This window comes from Cydia splendana, chromosome 9 (genome assembly GCF_910591565.1).
Source record: "Cydia splendana chromosome 9, ilCydSple1.2, whole genome shotgun sequence".
NCBI lineage: Eukaryota > Metazoa > Arthropoda > Insecta > Lepidoptera > Tortricidae > Cydia > Cydia splendana.
This window is the reverse complement of record NC_085968.1, coordinates 14,094,739-14,115,661: the sequence shown is the minus strand read 5'-3', so window position 1 is coordinate 14,115,661 and position 20,923 is coordinate 14,094,739. Positions and strand designations below refer to the sequence as shown.

The following is a 20,923-nucleotide window of genomic DNA, read 5'->3' as shown; positions in this document are numbered from 1 at the left end:
GACAGCCATACACACGAGTACTCCTATAAGGGTTCCGTATTTTCCTTATGAGGTACGGAACCCTAAAAATATATGAGTACTTCTGAACTTAATATAACCGTTAATAATTAGGTAACTAGCCAAGGTTGCCTGGTAAGCCGACACGTATCACTAGCATACGACTAGCCTTCATTAGAGGGGTTTACGGTACGGTGCACTATGAATTATATTTTCATACGTTTGACATGACGTCATTTCGTTTCATACAGTCTGTCTCATTATCGGACCTTTTAACCATAAAATAATTATTATGTATTATGTCAGTACGATCAATATTATCGAATCAATATCATATTATCGTATCAATGTCAATATCATAATTTTTTCTTAACATTAAAAGAAGGCTATTTTTATTTTCAGGGCGTACAACTACAAACTTATTTAAGGGGCCCACTGATTAACAGTCCGCCGGACGGTATCGGCCTGTCAGTTAGAACAAAATTTTGACAGATCCGAACAACTGACAGGCCGATACCGGCCGGCGGACTGTTAATCAGTGGGCCCCTTTAGTCTTATCAATATTGCCTTTATACAAAAAGTTTAATTAAATACAAATTAGAACCCAAGTGTCGTTTATGTATATCTGAACTGACCGCACAATTATCAGCATAATGACATTAATGACCTTTATTTAAATCTATAACACATCTGCAGCTCTATAGACTGACAGTCGTTAGAGGTAAAGGAGAATGATCGTTTAAATATGATCATGTCCATTAATGAAAAATTTCCAAATTAGACTTATTGGAATTTTTAAAGGAATTTAATACTACGAGTAAAGTGATTTAGATTGTGGTTAAAGATTGTGCACGTGCTCGAATTTCGTACTCAAATGTAGATTTTAGCTTTCAAAATAGTCGTAAAGATATTTAAAATTATGTACTATATTTTTACACGTTCTAACTTACTATATCTCTATCATACAACATATTCAGTCTCTTAGACAACGTACTCAGGTATAAAAAGTACCTTTCGAGGAATAAAATTGTAACTTTGGCCTTCTGTACTTTATTGTACTTAATTTATCATGATCCGGTCATTAACGCCTCTTCACTTTCTCCAACAAAGAAGACCTATTATTTAGGTAGACTAAATCAGTAATAAATGTCGACAATATAAATAAATTAAAACATATTTTTTACATTACACACAGCCCTATAGGCTAAAATGCGTCAAGCGATAGCTTTATTAACCCTTTACCAGGCTAACGGGTATATATTTCCCACATACGGCACTTCAAACATATGTTCTATTTTCGATGAGTAAGACTGACATTCGATTGTCATTTTTGAACTGTCAGCCTGGTAAATGGTTAAACTTGTGTTTTATTTTATAGTTTTAAAATTGAAAATGTTTGTGACATACCTGGTGTGAACTTGACTCCGAACCACACGGACATCGGCATGATGCCGTGGTGGATCACGTGTAACTTGGATACATGGTCAAACTTCTTTCGCATCACGAAGAAAATCTGTAACAAGCGTCGAGTGCAAATTATGGACTCCATCCGTCTAAAAATATCTTGGCATGAAACCGGTCAGCGGTCAAGAATGAGATGAGGCATTCTGGTTATTCTATAAATAACGTGTAATTTACATTCTTAATTTATTTGTAAAGGGCCGAGACGTGACTGTTGCGCGTGTTTCGAATTTGGGACTTTTATATGAGAAAGGTATTTTAATTGAACTTCTTTGTCATGTTGCAAAGAAACGCAGTATTCAATCTGAAATTCAATAATATGTACCTTATAATTCTGTTATATGTGATATAAAATATATATTGGCGCGCTGAAGTTAAATGTGAACTGATAGAATTAGTTCAAAGTAAGAAAGAGTTCAAAAAATGTAGTATATAATATTCCCGTGAATAAAACTCAAATACATATTCGAAAACCAATCTCATTTACGACTACGATTCGAAGAAGCGAGGCTAGGCGAAGCATACGTAAAGAAATCCAACAAATAGTAGATCGGACTCATAGACTTAATATTACTTATGCAAATGCTGCGATGTGACCATATAAGTTGCGGAAATAAACATAATCGCCAACAAGTTGCCTTGGTGCTGTATTGGTGCACCTTGGCAGTGTTCATTTATAACTTTTACAAGTCTATAAAAACTATTTAAAAAATGCGCTAGTACATATATAAATTTCCTCATTTGTTTCCAAATCCTTCAAATAAGTACATACTCGCCTATTAATATAAATATCAGGGAGACCGAGCTTTGCTCGGAAAACATAAAAACTCAAAAATGCGCGTTTTCTCTGAGACAAGACCTAGCTAGATCGAGCCCCCGAAAACCCCCATAAAGCAAATTTCATCGAAATCGTTAGAGCCGTGTCCGAGATCGCCGAAATATATATAAATAAATATACAAGAACTGCTCGTTTAAAGGTATAAAATTACGTATAGATTAATTTATTCCCTAATGAATAATTTATTAAATATTTGGTTTGTGTTATTGTTAGTAAACACGAATTTGTTAATTATAAATGGATATAGATTCAATTCTATATCCGAAAGAAAAAAATCACCGCTGCCAACTGGCAGCCCGAGCAGGCCGAGGTTGCGAAAGAAGACGTTGGTTCCGGCCCTGGCCCGTTGGGCCTTAGTAACTTTCTTTCGTATACATATAGGTACCTATATAATGTTTCAGTTTCTATAACGTATGTATGTATTGCTTGCCTATTTAAATAACGTATTTAATGTCCAAGACAATGTTCTATATTACAACTTATAATAGTTATGTATTAAAATTAGAAGAATACTTACAGTATCGAAAAACTCCGTGAATTTTGAAAAGTAGTACCACCAACATCCGGACGCCGTCTGTAAATAACCATTGCAAAAATATAACATTTATCTATTGTATTTAACAAACATAACTATATCGCTTGTACAATCAACCCATAAAAAGCTTCCCAATGACCAAATGTAGGTAAACATGAGGAAATTAAGATTGTATCAAATATCACAACCTATTCTTCGTTTTTTATTTGACAATTTGATAGGTCAAAGATCAAATTGTCAAATAAAAAACGAAGAATCAGAACTAAAGTAAGCACTAGGATTTTATTGAGGCATTTAATACGGAAACGATACAGGTAAGTAAAACAAAAATTCAAATAGGCATTACAATTACCTAATGACTTATTTTACTAATAGAAAATTAAAACTGTATTAACAGAGTTTTGTGGGCTGGATCCTTTGCGATAGGTACGTACAAAGATACCAATATATCCGGCTTTGTTCTGTGTCCGGCAGTATCGATCTCCCATACAATTTTTTAATTTCCCCAGAGCATTACTAGCTACATTAGCGGCAGAAGGTCACCTCAAATCGGTTCTACAAACTACACACCTACGTTACTCTAAGCAAATAAAAATTCCCACAGCCCAAAAGTGTTAATTAAAAGTACGTAACTGTCGTGTAGCGTCTTCTCTTACACTTTCCGAGTAAATGCCATATTATGTAGTTATGTCCGGCTTTGACGCTAATAACATGACAGTGTATGTAAATTGGCAATTTGCGTGTCATTAGTTTTCGTTTGTCTAACTACTCTATTGGAGAAGTGTGAAACGATCACGAGTTAAACGGAATGACTTACACTAATTTACTGAATGCTTACAATTTGACGTGTTATTACTGCCATTCGATCCGTTTGTCTAATCCCTTCTTCCCCACTAATCCATACTAATATTATAAATACGAAAGTGTCTGCCTCTTACCTCTTCACGCTTAAACCGCTGAACCGATTTGGACAAAATTTGGTATACTTATACAGGAAGGCCAAAAAATAAGTGCATTCTCTTTGCCAGGCAGGTTTTGGGATTATACTGAGCAACTTTTACTATGGGACCAAACCCGAAATCGCGAAAAAAAAATTTGGCTGTTTCATACATTTTGGCTGCTCCATTTTCTATGGCACGGTAAATTTTTTTTCGCGATTTCGGGGTTGGTCCCATTGTAAAAGTTGCTGAAGTATAATCCCAAAACCTCCCTGATGGCAACGGGAATGCACTTATTTTTTGGGCACCGTGTAGATAGTTTGGACCCCGAGTAAGGACATAGGGTAGTTTTTATCAATTATCATCAACATCGTTCCACGCAGACGAAGTCGCGAGCAGAGTATACAGGGTGGAAAGGCACGACGATCCTTTCCGGAAATGGGAGATAGTTTAGCCTAAGCTCTATATTTTCTCCATAGAAACTATGTTAATATGGGCAACCGTTTCTAAATTATGACCTTTTAAACATCCACGCAAAAAACTACTTTGTTCTAACCCTAACAGGTGACAGGGTCAATGAACTTACTTGTAAACAATCAGTATTCGACAGGAAATTATGCTAATTTGTTGCCATCTAACCATTTTTAGGTCTGCTTACAGCACGGTAAGAATCATTGCAGGATTTTCGCTTTCTTAGTGGTTCCACTTGTTCAATACTTGAATGAAATAGTTATGTTATTCCTTAATATTAATAATACTAACCACAACATTGTTTACAACGACAGTTCAAATGGTGACATTGACAACCACTCAAAAGTACGCAATCGTCTTATAAATATCTCTGGTTTCCTTGACTGATAAAAAGGTTTTAGTTTCTTAACACGTTTCACAAAATTATTTTCGAATAATTGGAAACTATTTAAAATAATAAAAAATTACATGTAGGTTGTGTTAGTTGCACCAAATGAACTTGCAAAAATGAAATACTAAGAATAAATCAAGAATAAATACTTCTTCAATACCAAACTAACAAACCTTCTTGCGTGGTAGGAAATAGACAAGACGTCTGATGTTTGAAATTAAATTTTCATTGAACTATACTTATTGAATGTCATATTCTTCAAATAAAAATGTTAGATGCTCGTGGCTATTTAAATTTGTGGGGCTGTGTAAAAGATATGGTGTACCAAACCAAACGGAATGTGAAACTGCGGACGAAATGAGACAAAGGCTAATTGGTGCTTTCTGCGGAGGATAAATGACGAAGAGCATACACTATATCGCATGTGCATCGACATACTCGGGTACGGGCTGCGGCGGCGTTGTAATACACGGAGGTACATTTGAACACCGTATGTGAAAAGAAGATAGTATTAAATATTGGAAAAAAGTAATTATCTAAGAAAGTAATAAAATTGTTTGTAATATTTTTGCACGCATTTGATTTATTTGACATTTATGCGTCATTCATACATCATTGCGATACTGTCAACGATCGGAAAAAAGTGTAAAGTCCCGAGCTTTCCCGACGGAGATCCTTAAGTTAATCTAGCCGTCATGTGCACATGCTATAGGGTTATCACCACAGTTAAAAAGTAGTATTTTTGCAATTTTTATTTTTTACTCAATTAACGATTCTTACCATTACCAATAGTCTCTGTATCACTTAAACGACCTAATACTTCCGGGAAGGATCGTCGTGCCTTTCCACCCTGTATAATAGCATTATAAATGCGATTTAGTAGCCCCATCTGTCTTTCTGTTACCTCTTCACGTTTAAACCACGGAACCGATCTAGATGAAATTTAGTTTTTATCAATCATCATCATTATCCCACGCAGATGCAGTCACGGGCAGAAGCTAACAGTAGGTACTCTATATGGATAAGTGTGTCCTTAATCCCAGTGAACAACGGAATTTCAGAAGATAAAGATAAATATTAGTTTATTATTCAAGTAGGCATATTACAATGCGCTTATGAACGTCAAATAAAGCTACAAAGAAATTATTAGTAAGCACAATGTTTTTTGCAAATAAATCGTGCAAAATGTTAAACACTGCTATTACCCATTCACAATCTTCAAGGGCTTATTACTGTTTCCGTATTACCGACAGCTCACCAACAATATATAGATTCACGCTTACTCTGTCTGTGGCGATTCTATTGAGTTTTCCGGTTACATTATAAACTTCATCAAATTTACTGGTGATGTTATGCAGGCGCATACATTAGCTGGGTTCCTGAGAGCTTACCGCGAACCAAGTTCGACGTGTTGCCTCCCTGTCACACTTACGAACGAATTTACAAGTGCGACAGAAAGGCAACACTTCGAACATGGTTCGCGTTGGTTTTCCGGTTATATTTTAAACTTCATCAAATTTACTGGTGATGTTATGCAGGCGCATACATTAGCCGGGTTCTTGATCATTGTTCATGTCAATAACGCATACAAACTTGAAGGCTAACAACCTGTCGTTTTGCTCTCGATTCACTTTAACGTAGCCTACTATAGCCATCTTACTCTAACTGAAACCTTTTTTTTATTTTCATACTCTTATGTCCACGTACATAACAATAGAGTTTTGACAGTTATGAACTTATTGATTAATTGACACTTATAGGTATTTATGACGCTAAGCTATCAGCTAAACGGTAAGTAGATGTTCTTAGCTTCATATATATTCAATTCATAACTGTTGTCATTGTCGTCAATCAAAGCGTCTGCTAATAAACATGACAATGAGAGTTTATATGACTAAAAACTCTAAGTTTGGGCCTAGGCTGATACTAACCTGAATTAATTTACACATGCAGAAAAAGAACTAGGTAAAGCCTGACCAGGAATATCTATATGATCACGCGCCCTGCTGTCGAATTTCATTGGAACTATTTTTTTCATACTAAACCGAACTGTCACCCTACATGAGAATAACAGCGCTCTCTTGATAATAATCATATATTACTGGTCAGGCTTTACATACCTACGATTTCAATTGACCTCATTAAGTATTAAATAAAAAAATATAGGTAATGCTTACCCTCATTGCCATTGGTGACCGTGAGTAGTCTACAGGCTGGCATCGGAAACTATGCGTCGTGAACCATCCACTGGCTATGCTCTGTCACGGGAAAAATATGCAACTATTAATCACATATAAGTACCTACTCACAATAGACTTGACTTCATGTAACTTGACATACAATCTTATGTTAAGATCTAGGTGCAAAATAAATTTAAACGTATTGGTACGAAATATGTGGTTAAAATTGTAAACAAAACCCCAATATATCATTCACTTAAATCATTTGAAAAACATATATCGTAGTCATAATTTCAATAGCAAAGTTGACAGGTGCCGCTGAACTCGCACCGCAAACAGCGGCAATAGTTTATGCAAAGATTCATTGATTTCATTGTATAAGTAGGTAAGTAAATGCTCAAATATCAATACATCTTACATGTAGAATTACAACGAAATAAGATGAGTAAAGTATAAAAAAGTAAGTTTGACGACTTTTATGTCGATTCGGTACCACAAAACATGGCGCCGTGCACCGGCGCCTACTACTTAGACTATCACACTCGGGATCACGATTTTTCTTAGACTTATTCTTAGGCATTAGTATATATTACCTACTGCCCGTGCCCATTAAATATTTTAATTTCATCAAGGCGAATTAACGAAATAATATTAATCCTTTAATTACATAATATCGTCTAGAGTCTGTGCGGAAAGAGAAGAGTCGTGAAATGTATGGTATCCAATACATTCTACGACTCTTCTCTTTCCGCGCAGACTCTATGTACCTATATCTGCGTTCTAAGCAGCATCGGACATGCAACGTAGGTACCTAAGTATACTTAAGGTCAGTGCGGCGAATAACAACCACATTATAAGTATAAAAATAATTACCTCATTAAATAACCAGATACTGAAGAGCACTTGAAATAAATTGTACCATATAAGCACTTGTTTGAGTTCATACGGTTTTCTGTTTTCCATAAATTTTGGCCCCGCTACCTGTAAAGAAATAAAACTGTATAAAAGATTACATCAATCGCTGAATAGTTCTTTTTTTATCGAGAATTAAGTTGTTGAGTCCGGTCCTAACGTAATCACTTATCAGCTTAGATATGTATTACATAAATAGGTATAATAATGAATAAACATCCTAGGTTAGAGTAAGTATGTACATACGGGGTATTTAATCCAAATAAGTGTGAGGAATATTTAAAACTATAAGAAAAAAATATTTTTTTCTGTGCTATTTTTTCGTAAAATACCCATGAAAGTAGGAAATCCTTCATTATGCGACGTTGGCCGGCTTTTGTATAAAAATAGAGCCCAAATTCGGAATAAGAACTTTTTCATACAAGAAGAATGAACTTTTTCTGAAAATGTATATCAAGTATGAGATTTTTATTGTATATAATGTATTGTAATAGTTTGTAAGGTATGTATCCATGGTAGGGTGGTTCAAAAATCATTTTTTTTTATTTTCCTACGGGGCACCCCCTTATTTTGTTACACTTATTATGCTGATAAAATACACCAAGTTTCGTAATTTTATCTCAACTACAAGGGGGTGCTCAACCACTTTGAAATTTTTCAAAGTTGTATGAAATCCAAAAAAAAAAAGGATTTATTATTCAGAATTTTTTTAAGTATCTGGTGTCACACTATTTGTACATGTGATTTATAAGTTTTGAAGTAGAAAAACATTTTTATTTCTATTTTTATAATTTTTCAAAAGTAAGATTATTTGAATTTAACCTAAATAAATCATAAAAAATACAATCGTAACCATGGCAACGAGTGAAAGTTGATTCACCTAGATAATTATGTCATTAAAATCGTAACTTATCAACCTTTATAAATAGAACTACCCAAGCTACAGCGTTTTTTATGCATTAAAATGTCTTAGGTACTTACTTTGACTACGAATACATATGTGAGACATATCGCCAGCGTAGGCAGAGGGGACGACATCAGGGGCCAGTCTTTGACCCTCGGGTCACTTTTGTTGTCCATCAGGTCATGGTAACCCGCCACTAGCCTATTCAACGTCTCCATTTTCACTGCAACAAACAGAAACTTATTTAAATTTACGACAGTCGGGCAGATCGGGTAAAGTAACTAGCGGCTAGCCAGGCCGAATGTCAAGACAAACTGGCTCTCAGATTAGGCTTAGGTATTTAACGTTCATTCGACCAAATTCTGTGTTGTGCCCTTGTACTCATGAACCTACGTAGTGAGTGGACTGATAACAGATGGTTTCTTAAGTATAAACACAATATTTATCAATTTGTCTTAATTTAAATTGCAGTCAATCTGCAAATGTAAATTGCCCTATAAGAAAAAATAAGAAAAAAAATATGGGAAAATTTCCGGTTCGTATGAGAATCTCTTTTTTTTTAAATACGAATTATTCTCATACTACCCACCGTACACGAGGCAGTCACCATTCAACAAACAAATTACTCTCAATTTTTCATTTCATTGTACATTGTGCAACGAGGGGAGTAAGTGGAATATTGGAAACGGTGTTAATTCGCGACAGCCGCAGGCTGGAGTGAATTAAAGACCCGAGTTTGCAATATTCTTACCCCCGGAGTTACATACAATGTTTTTCATCACACGTACATCACGGCGCGAAGTAAAAACTAAATTTTAAGCGATAATATTTTTAAATACGGTGACATTTCAAGCATTCGTCCACCATATTATCATTTTTTGGTAGGCATCGAAGGCATAACCTATCCTATAAGGCATAAAGCATTCAGCCACGATTGAAAACTGTGTAAAAGTATTGGAGGTTGCATATGTACTGGACTGGCACAATATACTGTAAACATATTACGTCTAAAGTAATGTCAATGTTTGAATATGTTTGAATAGAAAATATATTGATTCTACCCAAAACTAGCGTTTACTATCTGTTCCACTTATTCTGCTGGAGACCAGGACCCTGGTTCTTCTAATAGGTCATGTGCCTCACGCACTGATAGTGCTAGTTTATAAAAGAGTGGTAGAAATATTTGAGTAGTAGTGAAACTTGCGTAAATGTAAATAATGTCTGAAGACAAAGAAAACGGCATATGTGGTATAAAAAAGCTGAAGGGATCGTCGGACTACCCTAACTGGAAGTTCCTGCCGTTCCTGGTACGTAATTACCTTGAAAATAAAAACTGGTGGGAGGTAATATCGAAAGATGTAGTAAATGCTGACATAGACAGGAAAGCACGAACAACTATTTGCCTGTTGTTGGAGCCAGAGTGCTTTACCCACGTCTACAATGCGAAGACTGCCAAAGAATCCTGGAACAACCTGAAGAACGCCTATGAAGATAAAGGTTGGGGCAGACGTATCCACATACAGCGAGAGCTCTTTAACTGTAAGATGGAGAATTTCAATTCTATGGAGAGCTACATATCCAAAGTGACGTACCTTGCACAGCAATTGGATGATATTGACGCAAAAATCCAAGAAAATTGGTTGATATCGATTTTGCTCGTTGGTTTGACGGCGGAGTACAGCCCCCTCATAATGGCTGTAGATAATAGTGGCCAACCAATAACGTTAGAGCAAATTAAGACGAAATTGTTGCAAGAAGGAAGTCGTCAAAGCAAGTTGAACACGGACTACGAGCAAGCGTTACTGACACGTAAAGCACGAAACGATGTCAGATCTACACCTAAACCTAACGATCGTAAGCAGAAGTTTGTTTATAAGTGCTACAGGTGCCACCAGGAAGGACATAAGGCGTCCGAATGCAAGGAGCGTACCAAGACCGCGAATGTCTGCCTGAACACTAAGGAGGCGATTGACAAAGATAAGTGGTATCTTGACAGTGGATGCTCTAACCACCTTACCCACGACAAGAGTAAGTTGTTGTCTTATAAACCTGAAAGAGGCAGCATGAAAATATCGGTAGCAAACGGTGAGAAATTACCAGTAAAAGGACGAGGGAATGCTGAGTCCCAAGTCAGCGAGAACGAAAAATTAAACTTAGAAAACGTTATGCATGTTCCCGATTTGTCCATGAATTTAATTTCGGTAAGTGACTTAACCAAGAAGAAATGTAAAGTTATATTCGATGAAAAAGGTTGCGTAATTCAAAAGAAGAACCGAACTATTGCAAGTTGTAAAGAAGTCGATGGCATTTACGAGTTGACAGAAAAGAAAAACAACGTCGTTTATTTGACACTGTCAAAACAAAATGAAAACATTTATAACGTTTGGCATAAGCGCTTGGCCCATTTATCCCGAAATTATATGTTGAAAATGAAAAACATCGTGACCGGTATGCAATTTAAGAGCACAGATTTGTGCGAACCATGTATTCCCTGCATTGAAGGAAAGACGTGCAAGAGTCCCTTTAAAAACAAAGGTACGAGAGCCACGGATGTTCTGCAAATCGTTCATACTGATTTATGTGGACCCATGGAAGAGCCGTCGTTCGGAGGTTCGAGGTATGTTCTGCTGTTTATCGACGATTATACTCGAAAGACTCATGTTTATTTTTTGAAAAATAAAAGTCAAACTTTCGATAAGTTCCGTGAATATAAGGCGGAAGTAGAGAATGAGACGAGCAAATCGATTAAAATTTTAAGATCGGATGGAGGTGGAGAGTACTGTAATGCAATATTTAATGCTTTTTTAAAGTCTGCAGGAATAAAACACCAGACGACTGTACCCTACACGCCTGAGCAGAATTCTGTTGTCGAGAGAGCCAATCGTACGATCATCGAAAAAGCAAGAACACTACTGTCAGAATCGAACTTGAGCAAAAAATATTGGGCGGAGGCTGTTAATACTGTTGTTTATTTGAAGAAGTTGTTTGGCTTATCGACTTATACCAAAACAAAAGAGACGTAAATTGGATATGAAGACAGAACCAATGATTTTCATAGGATATCCAGACAATCAGAAAGGTTATCGTCTGATGAATCCAAAGACGGGTGAAGTGACAACTGCGAGAGACGTAAAATTTTTAGAAAATGTGTTTCTACAAAAAGAGAACGTCAATAAGTCGTCAGAAGTCGTCATTAACCTCGATACGGACTCTGATAGTCAGCCCTGTTTATCAAATGGATCCACGGGTGTTCCTGAAGTATCGGAAGTGCACGAGAATGAGTTTCTTGACGCTGTAGACGAGAACATAGAAGGACCTGAACCTGAAATACCTGAGCATGAGCACGTACCTGATGAGGTGGTCACCAATGGCGAAGTGATAATACCTGGCCTATCAGATAGGAGGTATCCTCAGAGAGAACGCAGACAAGTTGATCGGTACGGTTGCAATGTTATGTATGCCAAAGAGAGCAATCTTGATGGAGATCCTGTCACCATAGAGGAAGCATTGGCGAGACCAGACAGCGAATTATGGCAGAAAGCTATAGATGATGAACTTACGTCACTGAAGGAGAACCAGACCTGGACGTTAGTGGATCTACCAGCTGATAAGAAGCCAATCCAATGCAAATGGGTGTTCAAGATCAAAAAAGATAGCGACGGCAAGGTAACGAAGTACAAGGCTAGACTCGTAGCGAAAGGGTTCACACAGGTATGTGGTGTAGATTATACGGAGACCTACTCTCCGGTAGTTAGAAGCTCTACTCTACGATTATTGTTCTCGCTAGCTGCTGAATACGATTGGTTTATTGACCAATGGGATGTCACGACTGCATTTTTATACGGGAAGATAAAAGAGGATATTTACATGCTTCAGCCGAAAGGAGCAGTCACCAAAGGTCAAGAAACCAAGGTATGTAAGCTGCAGCGATCTCTGTATGGTTTGAAACAAGCGTCTAATGCTTGGTTCAAAGAGTTAGACAGTGAAATGTTAAATTTAGGCTTTGTACAATCAAAAATAGAACCGTGTTTGTATCAAAAACAGCTTAAAGGTAACAAGAAGTTAATTGTCGTGATCTATGTTGATGATCTTTTTATATTTGGCGATTGTGAACAGGAAAAGCAAAGATTAAAATCAGGTTTGCTTGACAAGTTTAAAGTGAAGGACTTAGGCGCGGCTAGACATGTTTTAGGCATGAGACTGAGACGAGAGAAGGGACTTATCCATCTCGATCAGGAACAGTTTATTTTGGACTGCTTGAGGGACTTTAACATGACAGAAGCTAAGCCGGTAACTACTCCAATGGAAGTAGGAATGAAATTAGAGAGGTCGACTGATTCCCAATGCCACCTACCATACCAAAATTTGATAGGATGCCTAAATTATTTAGCCTGTAATACGCGACCAGACATTGCACACGCCGTAAGTGTACTTTCTCAATTTAATTCATGTTATGATGAAATACACTTTAAGTGCGCGAAACGGGTCCTAAGGTATTTAAAAGGTACGTCTAACGTGTGTCTCACTTTTCGAAAAACAGGTGATTTAGACTTACGTGGCTATGTAGACGCAGATTGGGGTGGCGCGCTCGATCGCAAATCCTTCACGGGGTTCATTTTCAAGTTAGGCTACAATATTGTTTCTTGGGAAAGCAAAAAACAGGCGACAGTATCATTGAGCTCTACAGAGGCAGAGTACGTAGGGCTGAGCCAAGCTTCAAAGGAAGCATTATATTTGCGTAGTTTACTGAACAGTTTGACTACTGGAGGGAGTAAACCTGTAGTCATTTTTAACGACAATCAGTCGGCACATAAAATTGCAGCCAACAAAATGATGCATAATAGGACAAAACACATTGACATTAAGTATCATTTTATCCGTGAGTGTGTACTGGCTAATAAGGTTGAAATAAGGTATATGTCAACAGATAAAATGATAGCGGACATTTTAACTAAAAGTGTTTCTGGCCCGAAGTTAAAAGGTTTTTTGAAGGATTTATCCCTGTCAAATTATCCTATTGAGAGGGCGGATTAGAGTAGTTAGGTGTTTGATATTATTATGTGTTATATGTTTTTTAAATGTTTTGTGTCAAGTAATAGAATAATTTTCTAGTTTTTGCTTTTTATGCGATTTAATTTGTTGGCGGATTTCTATGTTTGTGTAAAGTCAGTCACGATAGTTTAGCATATAAATTTTATTTTATGTACCGAGTACAGACGAGTACAAAAGTAAATTATGTATGTCCGTAATAGTTTAAGAGGGCGTATTGGAGGTTGCATATGTACTGGACTGGCACAATATACTGTAAACATATTACGTCTAAAGTAATGTCAATGTTTGAATATGTTTGAATAGAAAATATATTGATTCTACCCAAAACTAGCGTTTACTATCTGTTCCACTTATTCTGCTGGAGACCAGGACCCTGGTTCTTCTAATAAAAAGTATCTTAAAGGGTTATTAAATTAAATTATTTATATAAATATTATTAAACATAAACTAAAAATAAGATATTTTTCGAGCCAGCGTGATGAAAAAACTATTTAACGGAAATTACGACATTTTTATTCCAGGCATTTACAAGTTAACTTCTGTAATCAGATACCTACTTATGAAATAGCAAAATTCCTAAGACAATCATAATTAATCAGTTATCTATGGATCTAAACCCGCTCACTAGCCAGCAAGGCTAATGCTACATGCTACATGTGGACATATTAAACGTATACCTTTTGTCAGTCATTTTGTTTAAGGTTCTAATCAAATTAAAAAAAAAAACAAAATTCAAAATATATTTATTTCAAGAAATTAGCATTCCAAGAAAGACAGTACAGTGATCCCCACACTAGGCTCAGCCTGTAACGTGGGAATCTTAGAGAAATACAGAATACCGATATGTTGCGTGTATTTTAACAAAACAGTACATAATAATATAGTCAATTAAGATAGTATTATCAGTTATGTGTTATATATAGAAAAAGTTTTTGGCAAAAATTTAATTTTTGGTAAGTACAAGCTTTTATAACTGACTGTACTTTTCTTACGACAGACAACTAATACTCATCGAGACAATTCTAAAAACCCCTAACACAATTAGGTTGCGTTGTTTCATCACAGGGTTCCTATGGCCACCTCCTGTCTCCATCATCAGATCAGATCGATGGTACCATAATATTGCATTGTCATCCGATTTATATACATGCATGCAAAATTTCAGCTCAATCGGAAACCGGGAAGTGGATCAAATTTAACTTGCATGATTTGATTACAGAACAACAGACAACGGGACAGGTGAAACTAATAAAAGCATGTAACAAAATTGATAATATTATCAATTATATACACCTAAGCTTAATTGACAATATCTGGGAGACCGAGCTTTGCTCGGAAAACATATAAAAACTCAAAAATGCGCATTTTCCCAGAGATAAGACCTAGCTAGATCGTTCACCCCCGAAAATCTCCATATATCAAATTTCATCGGTAATCGGTATTAGATAGATTAGAATAATGACATGAATATTAACTACTACTAGTCAAATCAGTTACTTTTTTAGAACTGTCAAAAGGATTTGCTAATATGGAATTTATATGAAACGTTACATCGTGACGTCACGCCGGTCAACTCGCCTACTTTTTATATTTCTATCCGATTTATTAAATAGAACTTGTGTTTAAAAATAACTCCTATCCGTGTTTTTCTAATAATTATCTGGTGTTTTATTTCATGCATGGTGTTAAATAATTTATTTTAGATACAGTATAAAGTATAATACCCTATTGTCAAATCTAAGAAACCGTTGATAATCGCTTGTCGATAATCGGTATCCGTCATTTTGACATTTCTGCTTGTTAGAAAGAGACAAAATTTAACTTTTAGTGTACCTATTTAGTATAAGATTTTCTGTTTCACAGATATTAATTTTTGAATCGAAAACTTCTTTAGCGGCGCTGAGCACTTTTTGAGGTGGGGAAAAAATGATAAACTCGAGACAGCGTAACGCGTAACGCGCTGACGTCATGTGTGACGGACAATGTTATTCACCAAAGAACTTTAGTCATAAGGTATCATAATCAGGTCAATTATTTAAAACTGGACTTTTATATTAAGCAATAAAGCTCAATGTTCTAATCTTGTACGGGCTGAAATACGAGGATCTCACAGTTACATTCTAACTTTATATCACTCCAATATAATTCAATAAAGCTACATCTTGATGAAATCGCTAATAAAAGTGAACTCTAGTACTGGTGAATAAAACTCAAAATATCATGACCAAATATATTTAGATGCGAGGTCTGCAAGGTAACAATTTCTATTCGAATTTTAAACAATTAACGCTACAAATTTAAGCTCACTGGCCAGCAATTTCGGAACTAAAGTTTTTCAATAGAAAGGAGGATGGGTCAATATACATAGTGCTGCAGACATTTTGGACTAGTCATTGAGTTTTCACTTCTGTCGGCACTCCCGGAGTGCAACCCGTTGTTTTTTATTTACATAACTCTCAGACGCTATCGCTTCGTTACTGACAATGAGTGTTCAAATAAAAATTTGAAATTCAGTTATTTTTATATACTCGTATAATTGATTAATATTATTACTTTAACGCAGAAAAAATGGAATAATAACATTAATAGTAGGTAAGTATAGTAGTAGCTAAGGGTAGTAGGTAGGTATTAGGTATACTTTTTTTTGTCGATCAATGTAGCCTCATCTCATATGTCTGTGACCATGAATCTAGGACAATTCGAATGTACTACACTAGAGAAAACTGGATCTACTCCAGAGAAAAGTTGTTTCCACTGTCAAATCTGTTTGCAAATTTCTGCATAAGTAAGTAAGTACATTCAAGCTTTGACGTCAACTAAGCGGTTAATGTGGTCAAGTCGGATAATAATAAAAACAAGATTATCAAATCGGGTTGACCTCAGAAGCTTACGGCCGCCAACAGGTTTTCGAGTCGAGTCGCAAATATTTAATGAGATTCGGAGCAACGAACTTTTTGACGTCATAATATCCTAAATAACCAATAAATAAGATATATTTATATATTTATATTTTAAGTATAAATGATCCCAATCAACAGAAAATTTCAAAATTATCTTATCATTTAAAATTGACACTACTAAAATATTTACGAGTAGACACCTGTAGCTTCTAGGGTGGACGACATCCGGAAAATTGCGGGTCACTTCTGGATGAGATTAGTTCAGGACAGGGACAAGTGGCGTACTAGAAGAGAGGCCTATGCTCAGCAGTGGGCGATAAAGGGCTGATATGATGATGGTGATGATCTGATGATGATGAGCTTCTAGATAATATAACTGTACAAAAATTATTAGTCTTATATGAAAGCTTGCCTATACTGAACTTTATCTAAAGTGAAGTTGCATAGGTACCTATTAATTTCATTTATTTATTTATAATAGATAGGTATTAATGCGGGTAAACGTCGCCTTTAGGAATCAAACGATAAACTTTTTAATGTGACAATTTGAAACTGTTAAAATTTTATGTTACCTATTGCACATTTTGTGCCAGAGCCTCGACCAGAACTTAGTAAGTAGGTAGTTATAGACAAAATCAAATAATAAATTATTAATTACTGGATTACAGCACCTAAAGTAATTTCAAAATTAGTAATTAAACCATGATTAAACCTTTTGTTGCGTTTCTCTAAATTTGTAAACTGTACTATGCACAGAAATACAACAACATCAATAAAAACGAAATAATTACTAAGATAATTATTAAAATAGGTTTGTCATAATGGTTTTCTTTAACACTTTTTGAATGCTGACTGTATTTAACACTCCCGAAGAATTAGAACTCGTCAAAACGCATTGACGATACGACTGATAAAAGTAGATTATTTTATTAACAAGGGAAGGTAATAAGAGTGTGATCAGTAGGAGCTTACCAAGGAAGCTTCTCGAGTCCGAAAGCCCCGACAAGTAAACAGCGTCCGCTGTTCTCGTTTAGTGGAAAAATACTGATTTTAAGTCCATTTTTATATGCATCGCGGCATCGATTGAGCACTTGCTTAGGTGTTTATAAAAAACTTCGAGTGTTAAAACATAAACACAGGTTTACTGTATCTAATAGCAGCCGTGGCCGTGTAATAAATCAATAGGTACATGACCGATAAAACTGAGAAAAAAACATAAGTTTCGTAAATTGCCCCGATATTGTGAACTAATTACCGCCCGTGAATTTGTAGTTGTAGTTGTAGTAGTAGCAAATAGTAGTTATCAATCACTTTGATGTAGAATGTGTGCGGAAAGAGGGGTCATAGAATATAATTATGGGCTCCCTTACACTCCACGACTCTTCTCTTTCCGCACAGACTCTACCTCTACACAATACAGGTATAAATATAGCTAGTCAAGCAAATCTTGTCAGTAAAAAAAGGCGCGAAATTCAAATTTTCTATGGGACGATATACCTTCGCGCCTACATTTTTCAAATTTGCCGCCTTTTTCTACTGACAAGAGCTGCTTGACCAAGTATATATACAATTTACAGGAATCTTCTTCTTCTTCCTCGCGTTATCCCGGCATTTTGCCACGGCTCATGAGAGCCTGGGGTCCGCTTGACAACTTATCCCATGATTTGACGTAGGCACTAGTTTTTACGAAAGCGACTGCCATCTGACCTTCCAACCCAAAGGGGAAACTAGGCCTTATTGGGATTAGTCCGGTTTCCTCACGATGTTTTCCTTCACCGAAAAGCGACTGGCAAATATCAAATGATGTTTCGTACATAAGTTCCGAAAAACTCATTGGTACGAGCCGGGGTTTGAACCCGCGACCTCCGGATTGAAAGTCGCACGCTCTTACCACTAGGCCACCAGCGCTTTTTTTACAGCGCTTTTTATACAATTTACAGGAATAGAAGTACAAAAGCAAACTTATCCCTATAAGGGATCTCTTCCAGCTAACTTTAGAGTAGATGAGAGGAAAATTTAATTAGTTTTGTTCAACCCCATTTTCATTCGCTTACGCGGGTTGCATTTCAAAAGCTGTTTTCTTTGTAGACCTCTAAGTCTACTCTAAAAAAAAGATTAAAACTTTTTCTATAGGTAACTGACCTACAAACATTTATATTGTATGTAAATATTGTTTTAGGGGCTTTTAAGCCGACCACTGACTAATAGGCCGCCGGACGATATCGGCCTGTCAGTTAGAACAAAAAATTGACAGTTCCGAACAACTGACCGGCCGATATCGTCCGGCCGACTGTTAGTCGGTGGTCGGCTTTAGACGGGGGCTATTCTGTAATGTAATATACTATGACGGTAACGACTTTGGAGGTCTTGTTCTATGTAATTGTTAGATTTACATTTGGTTGTCAGGCATACATTAAATATAGTCAGTTTAAATGCACCTTTAAGTATAGGTACATACGTCGTATATACGAGAGTGACTTTGGCCTGTTGGATTAAAGATCATTTACATTTTTATTGCGAGATAATCAATGCATCACATTAAGCCTTTGTATAACGTAACTAGTCAATGTACAAGATTCCATAAATAGATTCAATGTAACGTAAATATATTTGGAAAAATTCTACAAGTTTAAAAATAAACACGCGATATCGTTAACAAATCAAAACAAGTATATTTATTTAATTATTAAAATATTCTGTAACATTTACGTCATCATTGTAGATCAATTAATAATCATAATCATTTATTTGCACATAAAAAGGGTTCTACATAGAGGTGTTATAATTGTTATGAAAGTTAAATGTTATATTATTCGCTTAGACTGTTGGAAGGTTACACAAAAAACACCTCTCTCTTTCCATTTTTACTTCTACACATCTATTTACCTACTATGTATTTACATAGATCTACGATTAAGTCGATTAAATATACCTAATACGGCGCGATTCGGGAAATGAATTAGAGATTCACTAGATATGAAATAGTAAATATATATTGCCCTAAAGAAATACAGATATCTTTACTATTTATTTTTACTATTTATTATTATCTTTACTATTTCATATCTAGTGAATCTCTAATTCATTTCCCGAATCGCGTCGTTACAGACTTATTAAATAACTAAGAGGAAGAGGAAGGAAATAAATGGATCATGATATTAGTGCAACTTTGACCGTGACTGTTTTAACTACATTATGACTTATGAGTAGGCACTGCCCACTCGGTAGGTATCCTTGCGATGCGAGTTTTTTATGAAAACACAAACGTAATATATACATACCTATTTATTTATTTAAATAAATGTATGGCATTTTTTTAAGTTACCAACTTTTAAAATTTATATACCTATATAAATTTATATATCTTCTATTTAGTGCTCAATTTAGATCATCTTGCTTTATTTCCACCACTCAGGTTGTCTGGAAGAAATGGCTTGTTAAAGATAAAACCGTCTTTATCCTACCAATCGTATTGTTTAGTTTTATGTTTCCACTGTATTATTATTGGTAAGCAATAAAAAATACATTGTATTGTGTAGAACCGCAATGATCTGATCTGACATCCGGAAATTTGTCTCCATCTATCCTAATTCCTAGTTAGATTTGTAATAATGTCCTATTGGACATTATTGAGGTGCTCGAAAATATCTACTTTTTTGCAGAGGTCATTAGGGCAATCTGGCAGTTTTGTCGCTTGTTATTGAAGATTTAAAAAAATAAGCAGTCCGACCAAATTTATAAAAAAAATGTGGTCGGACTGCAAATACTTCCAGGCTAAGGTAAAAGTGGTAAAACCGAGACATACGTCAACACGTTTAATTTAGCTATTATAATCCGTTATTTATTAAATTCTAATTTTCGATGAGGTTACAAATTGTAGCTGTCACGTGGTATCACAACTTCGGACGCAGGAACCTGCCAACACAGGATTTGGCCGACCACTTTTACTGTCCTCAAGGGCAGCTATCCTACCATATAAGTTTCATTCTGTTTTTCGATGAGATTTTTGATGAATTTTTGTACCACTTTTTTTCCATTTGCGCAAAATTTATTACCAAGTTGAAGCTACTAAAAGTCAACTACAGAGTAGGTATTTTCTATTTTTTTTATCAGATGGGGTTTCTTGCAGCCGGCTACCGGACTATATTGATTGACTTCTGAACTTGTTTTATTTCAAAGTGTTAGTATCAGAAGTCCCAATAAAATATGTATAAATCAAGTATGTACCTATAGGGTTTCCTGTAATTAGGCCAATTGTGTTAGTTACCTTACTAACCGACTATGCGGTGCGCAGAGGCATTTAACTGACTACTTTGTAAAAAAACATGGAATACTATTAAATCG

General features: G+C 35.7%; 1 protein-coding gene across 1 annotated transcript in view; it reads right to left on the bottom strand.

The window, feature by feature from the left end:
• LOC134793653 (very long chain fatty acid elongase 7) overlaps window positions 1-20,923 on the bottom strand; it is a 46,003-nt gene that overhangs the window by 10,544 nt on the left and 14,536 nt on the right. The window contains exons 2-6 of the mRNA XM_063765291.1: window positions 8,705-8,850; window positions 7,685-7,792; window positions 6,809-6,889; window positions 2,814-2,870; window positions 1,405-1,510 (exon numbers count right to left, since the gene is read on the bottom strand). Coding sequence (XP_063621361.1) covers window positions 1,405-1,510; window positions 2,814-2,870; window positions 6,809-6,889; window positions 7,685-7,792; window positions 8,705-8,845 — 493 coding nt within the window. The 5' untranslated portion in view covers window positions 8,846-8,850. The remainder of the gene's footprint in view (window positions 1-1,404; window positions 1,511-2,813; window positions 2,871-6,808; window positions 6,890-7,684; window positions 7,793-8,704; window positions 8,851-20,923) is intronic.